We start from the raw sequence: 10,643 nt of genomic DNA, 5'->3' as shown, positions 1-10,643 counted from the left end.
TAATTTGAACCTTGTCTATGATTATCGATAGCAATACTTTGAATCTTTCCTATTCTGCTTTTTCCATGAACCAATTATAGTGAAGTATAAGAAAGATTTTAAGTATAAATATATGTAGAAAACCAAATGAAGAAAAACTGACCAAAAAGTGATGAAATCAAGAGTTATTATTATTCCAATTACACTTGCAATAATTATTTCCCCATAATATAAACCAATTATTCATTTATTCTCTTGAAGTAGGCAAAGTTCTATGTTCACAACTGGATTAAACTAATGTTAGAATTGTCCAAACTAAAACCACACCTCCAACAAAGATCTTGTATGCAGATATAGTAACCCTGTATGAATTGTTTGAATCATCCTTAGTAGCCGGTCCTGGTGTTCCAGTTGCCGGTGAAGGGATGGGAGTTGCCGGTGCCGGAGCTCCGCCTTCCACGGTGATGACAAGCTTTTGGTTATGGTCAGAGCAATGTGATGGAAAACCACAAATGTACCATTTTTTACCAGGGGTGGCTAATGTGATCACATCATCACCAGAAGTTAATCCTCCACTTGAAGGAGCTATGCAGTCTTTAAAAGATGTTTGGTTCACTTTGAACACATTATGATGTCCTTTGGTATATTTAAAAACTGCAAGAAAAGATAGAAAATAGTTATAATGCTTATATGAACTAATTTAGAAAAGGAAAAGAAAGAAGAATTAATAAAAGTCTTCGCAGGAAGATTTGGTTTTGTAGCTCTTTACAGACTTATTGTTAATTTTATTATCCGTTTCACGAGAAATCTTCTTTGTAAACACATGACTTTATAAAAATATGAAGTGATATAGTACTCCCATATTAGATGGACACTTTCTATTTTACACGATAATTAAGAAATCATATATTTGATATTGGACACGAGGGACAGAGGAAGTAATATTACAGTGTAAAATAGAAAGTGTCCATCTAATATTGGACAGTGGGAGTAAGAATGATTGAATGGTCATACTACCAAGAAAACCCTCCACCTTTAACCAATAATTTCGAGTTGCTTCTTTTCTTTAAACGTTATACATGACATAATTCAAATTAATCGGCTAATGACTTTCGTACACCAAATGGTTACTAAAAAGGGGGACTTTTACATAAATAGTCAGTCAGATTCATTGTTTACTTTTTCTATATGATATACATGAATTATAATACATACCTAATGTGTCTCCAACCTTGAAATTTTTGCCCTTTGCCCAAGCTTGATAATCAACATCAATGGTCCATCCCTTATCACCTCCAACCCAATACTCCATGGCCGGTACCGGTGCCGGTGCCGGAGCTCCACCTTCGACGGTGATGACAAGTTTTTGGCTATGATCAGAACAATGTGTTGGAAAACCACAAATGTACCAATGTTTACCAGGGCTAGCCAATGTAATAACATCATGGCCAGAAGTTAAACCTTGACTTGGTGGAGGGACTAAGCAATTTTGGAAAGATGTTTGGTTCACTTTGAACACATTGTGAATATCTTTGTTATACTTGAAAACTGCAATTACAAGAAAAGAAAAAAATAGTTTTAAGGGAAATTTACCCTTATAATAAACGTCACTCAAAATAAGAGCTGACAAATATACATTTTCTTGATAAATTTGGTAAAAATTATAATTAACGTGCTATCACAAGTTAAAAAATCGTTGATAATATAAGAAACAACACTACTAGTATATTTAACTTAAATTCATTATATATCAGAGTAATTGCGCAGGCTAGCCACTTTTCATCCTTATAACTGAAAAATAGTCATTATCGTGGAATTTGATATTCTATAGTTGATAATATCCTAAAGTTTCAAATTTCATGACAATAGCTATTTTTCAATTATCGGGAAGAAGGGGGGGGGGGGGGGGGGGTTGAATTGGCTATTTGTGCAATTTATTATACCTAATGTGTCTCCAATTTTGAAAGTTTTGTCCTTGGCCCAAGCTTGATAATCAACATCAAGGGTCCAGCCATTTTCACCTCCTACCCAATACTCTGTTGCCTTTGTAATTTCTGGCAAAAATCCTAAAAACCCAATCATAAAACAAAAAATAATTTTTAAAGCCATGAAAAATATTTTGTTTAAATAAAAACTTTTTGGATGTGTTGAAATGAGAAAAATTGGTGTGGTTATTTATAGCTTAATATAACAACAAAATTTATTGAGAATGACAAATTGATTCCATTGAATTCTAAGTACGTGAACCCCAATGAATTAACAAAGTTGAAATATTCTATTGATATTCTCGTAAAGTTCAAAGAAGTGAAGAGGATAATAACTAAGTATCGACCGACATAAATTCTGATAGGATGGTTTAGGATACTTTCATTTTTAACTAGAAGTTTTAAGTTCGAGTTTCTAATGTGAAAAGTTTATTGTGGGCAATTTGAAACTTATAGCATTATACATCCAAATTTCTAAAAAAAAATTAATTGATGGGTGATTTGAAACTAAAAGAATTATACATCGATCTCAAGGAGTTATAACAAATACGAGAGAAACACGATAAATAATTTAAGACGAGAAGAGTAAAAACAAGAAAAAATGCAAAACAGTGTGAGCATAAACGGACTAATATTTCTTTGATTTCTTCTCCAAAAAAATACATGAATCCGCTTGCCGGTATAGTAATAAGGAAATCCGAAAACAATCAAGAAAAAAGCTCCAAAACATTAAAGAAAAAAAATCAGCAAATGGCCCAGAGGGCAGACTAATCTACACAATAATATTTCATCAGCAATACAAATTATTAAAATCAACAGAAAAAGTATCTCATTCAAGTTCAATGACCACCATATAGTTGATTCAAGAATCCTCCAGTGGCATATTCAACTCACTTAGCGCTGGCGAGCTGAGTGCGGATGGTCTTGGCTGCAGACACCATGTTTTGCAGGGCTGGCTTCACCTCGATGTACTTGCGAGTCTTGAGACCACAGTCGGGGTTGACCCACAAGATGTTGGTGTCAAGAACTGCAAGCATCTTGTTAACTCTGTCAGCAATCTCTTCGGTTGATGGTATTCTTGGAGAGTGGATGTCGTAGACACCAGGGCCAATACCAGCTCCGTATTTCACTCCCTCCCTGAAAACTGAGAGGAGCTTCTCATCAGAACGTGAGTTCTCAATGGTGATCACATCAGCATCCATATCGATGATGGAGTGGATAATGTCGTTGAAGTTGGAGTAGCACATGTGAGTGTGGATCTGTGTGGTGTCCTCGATACCGACGTTGGTGATTCTGAAAGAGTGAACGGCCCAGTTCAAGTAGAAAGCGTGCTCAGCCTTCCTAAGAGGCAATCCCTCTCTCAATGCAGCTTCGTCAATTTGGATGACAGTGATTCCAGCCTTCTCCAAATCCTCCACCTCATCCTTAATGGCCAAAGCAATCTGGTAGCAAGTCTCAAACCTGGAAAAAACAATAATGGCGGTTAGCGTCAAGTTCATAAGACATGAACAGAGAACATTTAAACATCAAATTAGGAGGGGGGTGCAAAAGTTACCTAGGTTGGTCATTTCTGACAAAAGACCAGTTAAGAATGGTGACAGGGCCAGTAAGCATTCCCTTCATTGGCCTCTTGGTCATCTCTTGAGCTTTTGAGGACCAGAAGACGGTCATTGGCTTAGGGCGGCTCACATCACCATAGATGATTGGTGGCTTCACACATCGAGATCCATAAGATTGAACCCATCCATTGGCAGTGAAAGCAAAACCAGAGAGCTGCTCTCCGAAGTACTCAACCATATCGTTCCTCTGCATACATCAAGCATTGAAACTTACTAACCCATAATTATGCATGCAAGTGTGTGCATAAGGAAACAAAAGACGCAAAACATGTATGGAAGTAGAGGTAAGCAGGTAATTGCCCTACCTCAGGCTCTCCGTGAACCAAGACATCAATGTCAAGTTCTTCCTGGAGATCGACAACCTTCTTGATTTCCTCGGTGATGGCCTTAACATACTCCTCCTCAGAGATCCTATTAAAAAATGAATTATGAGAAAAGATAATTCAACAACAACACCAACAACAAGCAGAAAACAAGTATAACACTGACTTCTTGGCCTTGTATTCACGACGAACTCTCCTAAGCTCCACTGTCTGAGGGAAGGATCCAATGGTGGTTGTGGGCAGGATTGGTAGGTTAAGCTTCTTTTGTTGGGCATCGAGTCTAGCACTAACATTTGTAGCACGGCGGTGGTCAGATCCTTGAAGAGCAGCAGACTGAGATATCGGAAGAGTAAAAAGGTAGTAAGTAAAATATGAGACAAGTCATTGATTAGAAAGAGAATACGTCCTTCAGTTCAACACTTACAGCCTTTTGAACAGCTTCATTTGTCACTCTGGGGGAAGACTTCCTGGAAGCTTGAGCAGCAGCATTAGCAGAGAAAAATGCCTGAAAGTACAACAAACACATTTAGACGCTATGCAAAAACTCTGTCAAGAGTAATAGTTATAGAAAAAAAACATTTTCCGAAGACCTTTTAGTAAAGAACAAACTATATACCTCATCCTTGGCACCAGACAATGCCTTGGCCAAAGCATTCACTTCAACAACCTTCTGGGCAGCAAATGCCAACCATGATTTGATTTCATCATCTAGTTTTGTCTCGTTGATCAGATCAACAGCAGTGTGGAGTAGGGAGCAAGATGTAGAGGCAACAAGCTTGTCTGCAAAATTGAATATGATAAGGAATTATCTTCTGCGATAAATCACCATTGGAATCACTACCAACTATCAAGTGATGAGGTAGGAAATGCATTACCTTTTCCTACAACTCCCTCAAGAGATTGCAGGAGAGCAAGAGATGCAGCAAGATCATTTGCCCAGATGTTCCTTCCGTCAACCACTCCTGCAAACAAGTACTTGCCTGAAGGGAAGCTACTCTTGATTAACTCAAGGGTCTGAGTTCCACGGACCAAGTCAAAGCCAAAGGCGGTAACTCCCTTCAAAGCAGTGAGGGTTTTGAATGCCCCAGCAGGAACATCAGCAAAGTAGGTCTCAACGAGAACATTAAGGCCAGATAGAGATGATTCGAGATCAGCATAGGCCTTGGTGAATGCTTCCAATTTGTGAGACTCTAGATCCAACACAAGTGTGGGCTCATCTAACTGGATCCAAGAAGCACCAGCTGCCTTCAACTCAGCAATAACTTCCCTGTATTGACAATTTTATGTTAGAGTTTGTCCATTCGGATTATAGCGTACTGAGAGAGGGGGAAAATACTTACTTGTAAATTGGAAGGATTTTGTCCAAAAGTGACAAAAGGGGGAAAGATTTCTCAACACCCTTAGCAGGCTTGGATAGCAACAAGTATGAAACTGGACCAACAAGAACTGGAACAGTGTCTACTCCTTGCTGCACGAGTAAGAATATCAAGATCAATAATCAATTATCTAATATTCTAATTCCATGCATAAGAACAACAAGATTTAACTATATAGTGCAATTGGTGCAATGATCTATCAATAAGATCTATGTCATTATGATGAATGATCACAATCATTACACATCATTCCAATAGTCCAAATACCATTCATGTATAATAAAATGAAAAGAATATATAGCAAAAGTCACATACCGCCTTGGCCTCTTTGTACTCATTTACTGCCTTGTGGGAAGCATAAGAAAAGTTAACATCAGGTCCCAACTCAGGGACGATGAAGTGGCTGGATCAAACAAAGAATTAACATAATATCAGTACACAAACAAGATAGTCACGCCTAGTAAAATGATTGGTAGAAGTAATTGATGTGTCACTTACTAGTTGGTGTCAAACCACTTGGTCATCTCCATAGCAGGGACGGAGGCATTTCCTCTGGCCATGGAGAAGTAGGTACCGAACTCAATCTCACCACCGGTCCAGTTGTACCTAGATGGGACAGCACCAAGCATTGCGGTTGTGTCGAGCACCTGATCATAGTAAGAGAATGTGTTGCTGGGAATGTACTTAATGCCAGCATCAGACATCTGTTTCCAGATGGATGACCTGAGGTCTGCAGAGACCTTCTTCAAATCCTCAGCACTGCTCTTTCCATCCCAGAAAGACTCGAGAGCGAATTTCAGCTCTCTCTTTGGGCCCATACGGGGATATCCAACAACGTGAGATGCCATTTTTCTGATTCATACGAAACACACAATCAGACATGAAATTCATCATTGATTATAAACAAAACTCATCCTTGATCCACACATTTTGAACAGACATTCCACCAAAACACACTTAAATAGAACACGATAGATATAAAGGGATTCATACCACTGACCCCAATCAGCTAGAAACTACGTTGTTCCAACTCCTAAAAGTATCGTTGATTACTCGTAAGATCTAAAGGATTCATACACAGTTTAAAACTACGTTGTTCCGACTCTTAAAAGTATCATTGGTTACTAGTAAGATCTAAGGTTTGAAACTACGTTGCTCCGACTCTTATAAACATCAACGATACCTCATAACATCCACCAAAGATAATGCATTTCTGAAGGATCCGAACCCCGACAACATTTTTAAAGAGTCCGAGCAACATAGGTTCAAGATCAAGGTGGTTGATGTAGATACTTAAAAACCTTCAACAAGATTATTTTTTTCTCTTTTTAATTTGTGGTAGGTAGTTGAGCATTTTGATATGCTGTACTAAACATACACGTACAAAGTACACAATTACAAAAAGCATAGCTTGTCCTTTCTCAGTACAACAAACAAACAGTGAATCAGAACTTAAACAGAGCCAAAATACAAAATTCCAAACTAAAACCGTCACCTAATTGAATAATACACTCATTTATCAGTCATATAAGCTCAAAAGCACCAGATCTGATATACATTACTCAAAACAAATTAGATCACAAACCCGCTAAATCAGATCTAATAAAACACCTCATTACAGATCTGCAACCCCATATTACAGATCTAAAACTCAATTCCAATGTATACCCAGAAACAAAAACCCCATATTACAGATCTAAACCTCAATTCCAATGCATACCCAGAAACCCAAAAAAACAGAGCATAAATGAAACATGAACAGCACACCCCTAACCAAACTAAACCATAATTGGGATCGAACAATGAACACTATATCGACATGGGTTTCATACCAATAGTAGTAAAAATGCAAATCAAACAACACCTGAGTAAAAGTAACAAAAATTCACAGAATTTTGAGTGATAAAAGAAGAAATAGTGAAGAACCCAATTTGAAAATGAAGTTTGAAGAACAAATTTGTGACTGAAATACTAGAAATGAGATTGGTTAGCAATGGCAAAGCGTACCTTTAGGAAAAAAGGTATAGAACCGGTGGAGACTGGTTCTTGTGTGATGAAATTGAAGAAGAAGAAAATAGGAGGACGCGAGTTTGAAGCGGAAGATAACTGAGTTTATATAGGAAAAAATGTTAAAGTTGGTAGCATTTTGTGGTAGATCTACTCTATACAACTTGATTTATTTTAACCTATAGTTACTTTGCCGTCAACCGCAAAGCTAAAATTTCAACTTTATCGATTTTTTGAATATTTAATCATTTCATATTGGTTAATCCTATTGCAAGGCTAATATATAAAAAAAAAATGTTTTCTTTATTTAGTAAAGTGATTAATTAAAATGAAATAACTATTTTTAGTAGGGAAAAAAGACAAATATATATACCTCCAAACTATCGTAAATGGTATACAAATACCATTCGTTATACTTTTGGGACATGTCTTTGCCATCCAAAAGCTAGAGCATATATGCCCTTCACTTTAACGGAAGACTAAATAGAGACACGTGACGCAATCTTATCGGTCGATCCGATATTTAATAAATGTGGATATGTGGATAAGATTATGACATGTGTATGTCCGTTAGTATAAACAGTATATATGTTCTAGTTTTTAGACGGCAGGGACACCAATATCACAAAAGTATGATAGAGGATGTATGCATATAATATAATAGTTCGGAGGTATATTTGTCTTTTTTTTTCCTTTTTAGTATAATGATCAAGTAATATAGGACCAGATGGAGTATTTGTATGTTGAACTTATCAAAATTTATTGAATTCGACTAAATTCATGTGTGGGCTATTAGGTTCGCCTCAGCTTGTCGTCATTATTTATCTTTATTGGTAAATATTTTTTCATTTTTAATTTTGTTACAAAGTTGAGATATATATTTCTATTCTTTTATTTCCTTTTTTTCCCCTTGTTTGGTATTGATTTTAGATCCAATTAATTTAGATCGAAAATACTTTTTTTTTTCAAAGAAAAAGTAAAGCACTCTTTAGCTAAAGTTGTTTCATTCATTAGCATTGAATTTGAGACTATTTATTAAACGTAACATTTAATTTATGTGTTAGTAATAAAATTTGTATATATTTTATCCTTTTCAAACTCCATTAGTAAAATTTCACTGACTATATTGATATTGTCGTTAATTTTACAACTAAATTTCGCAATTAAATTAATGTTTTTGCTTTATTTTGATTATTTGTTAAGTGTGATTTATGAAAGTGGGGAAGTGGTGTGACTTATACCTGACGAGAAACAAGGCGTGTACCAACCCCCGAGAGTTGTTGAAAAAATGAGGCGGATTATTAAAATATTAAATATGAGACGCGATCGTTTTTTAATTAAAGGTTTTAGATTTGATACGAAAAAAGTTATACAAAAATTTATGTCGAAAGTGTAGTCTTGAAAATAATGAATTATGCAATTCATAAATTTAGATATTATCAAGCTTTAATATAAATAACGATTAAAAAATTAAAAGAAATGGACTATTTTGTTATTTGGCAAAGTGTTAAAGATGGGTTAAGGTGGCAAAAGAAGTTGTTTGTTTTTTCACAGATTGTTGAGATAAATAATTAGTACACTATTATTTCATCAATTTTAATTTGTTCGTTGACATAGAATTTGAGAAAATAGTATGATATTAAATTAAAAATATATGAAAGATATTAAAATACTATTTAAAATCTACATTATATTCAAATTATTATAGTGTATGTATCTCTTCTTGCTATGTTCCTTCAATATAATTTCCCTTTCGGTTTGTAAATTTCTTGTAATTACAATTACAAGTTAGTGAAATAATCTAACAGTTTATTTCGATATGTCAGGTGAAAAGTTAGAACTACAAAATTGTTTAAGAAATTTAAAAAATTATTTTTAAAGTAAACTAAAAAAAAAATGTAAAACAAACAGAATTAAATAGTTAGGCAGAGGCCTAATAATTAGCTGAATAGCTCTTTTTCTTGTATTTATATAGGTCGGGCTATGATCCCTGAAAGTCTGAATGATATTAAAGTAAAAGATATACAATAATAAAATTGAAATAAGTGAAGTATAATTCTATACTACAATAAAATCACTCGTCTTATGATTTAAAAGTATAATTCTTCACTACAACAAAAATATACTTGTCTTTTTCTCACATGTTAAAATAATAAATTAAAATTAAAATCTATTTTAAAATACTGAATAAATAAAAATGAAACAGAGTGAGTATGTCATTCTTGTTTTTTCATTGTATGTTATTCATTTTGAAACCAATTAATTAAGATCGAAAAGTTTTGTTTTAAAGGTAATATACTTTTTATCAAAAGTCGTTTTCTTCACAACAACTGAATCCGAGACGTCTTATTATAGATTTAAAAGAATGCCTCACATTTCATTACAATCCATTGAGAACAAATCCATCGTATACTATCTTTTCATCCCTATTAATTCTGGGTCTAATCCAACATTTAAAAAATGCTACAAAGAACAATAGTAATATAACTATTTATTATTTTATCTCAATCTTAAGAAAGGTGAAATTAACTACATATGCATCATCATTATTCACCTCGCTCTATATAAACTCGTCTCGATCTAATATTTTATGCGATTAATTAGTTTATCTAATACTAAAATTACATATAAATTTACTTGCATATAACGAACATTCAATCAAATGTAAATATACTAACACGATTAAAACTTAATCCTAATTAATTTGATATTACATACTAATTAATTTACTAGATAATATTTAATTATTCATTGCACTTTATCCCATACATAATAATCTTCAAGACCATTGCCTGTCGGTGCATCTTACGTTAATATAATTAGACAGTTCATGATGTGAAGTTTTCCAACATTTTAGTAAAACAAAGTCAACTTGCCTTATAATCTAAGGAATTCACATTACTATACAAGATCTGAGATCTCACCCCCATGCCATCATTCAACCAAATTTACCATGATTCTTTTACCCTCGCGGTGATTAAGATCATAACACGTATTATTTTATTTGGATCTAAGTTCGTACGATTTTATCGTTTGAGCTATATAATTAAGGGTGATGCAGTATCATAAGACAATAACACATATTGTTCTATTTGGATCTAGGTTCATGTGATTTTGTTGTTCGGGCGACATTTAGGGGTGAAATTAGAGTATGGATTACGGGTTCAGCGGAATTCAATAGGTGTAGGTTCGAAACCTGGTTGCTGCAAATTTGTATTGCTAATTTAATGTTTTCTTCTTTTATCCAATACATATTCTTTATGTTTAGTTTAAATTTTTCTATTATATTTATGTAATTACTCATGATAAAAGATCACTCTTCTTTTGGTTTTTCTTGAGAAATTTTGGACGGTT

At 34.4% G+C, this 10,643-nt stretch overlaps 2 protein-coding genes across 2 annotated transcripts; both read right to left on the bottom strand.

Annotated features, from left to right (window-relative positions):
* Positions 1 to 268: 268 nt before the first annotated feature.
* On the bottom strand, positions 269 to 2,088 carry LOC125806887 (blue copper protein-like). The gene is made up of 3 exons (XM_049486644.1): positions 1,923 to 2,088; positions 1,195 to 1,458; positions 269 to 633 (listed from the first exon to the last, which is right to left on the bottom strand). Exons 1-3 carry the CDS (start codon positions 2,086 to 2,088, stop codon positions 269 to 271), a joined length of 795 nt encoding a protein of 264 aa, XP_049342601.1.
* Positions 2,089 to 2,707: 619 nt separating this feature from the next.
* Positions 2,708 to 6,162, bottom strand: LOC125807044 (5-methyltetrahydropteroyltriglutamate--homocysteine methyltransferase). The gene is made up of 10 exons (XM_049486801.1): positions 5,781 to 6,162; positions 5,598 to 5,685; positions 5,247 to 5,374; positions 4,782 to 5,173; positions 4,523 to 4,686; positions 4,331 to 4,411; positions 4,073 to 4,239; positions 3,889 to 3,994; positions 3,520 to 3,770; positions 2,708 to 3,425 (listed from the first exon to the last, which is right to left on the bottom strand). The coding sequence occupies exons 1-10, from the start codon at positions 6,128 to 6,130 to the stop codon at positions 2,855 to 2,857; spliced, it is 2,298 nt and encodes a 765-aa protein (XP_049342758.1). The 5' UTR covers positions 6,131 to 6,162; the 3' UTR covers positions 2,708 to 2,854.
* Between the last annotated feature and the right edge of the window lie 4,481 nt (positions 6,163 to 10,643).

The sequence above is a fragment of the Solanum verrucosum genome, unplaced genomic scaffold, assembly GCF_900185275.1.
Source record: "Solanum verrucosum unplaced genomic scaffold, falcon-dt-bn FXZP01000196.1, whole genome shotgun sequence".
Classification (NCBI taxonomy): domain Eukaryota; kingdom Viridiplantae; phylum Streptophyta; class Magnoliopsida; order Solanales; family Solanaceae; genus Solanum; species Solanum verrucosum.
The sequence above is the reverse complement of the archived record's forward strand: the minus strand, read 5'-3'. Positions and strand labels throughout refer to the sequence as shown.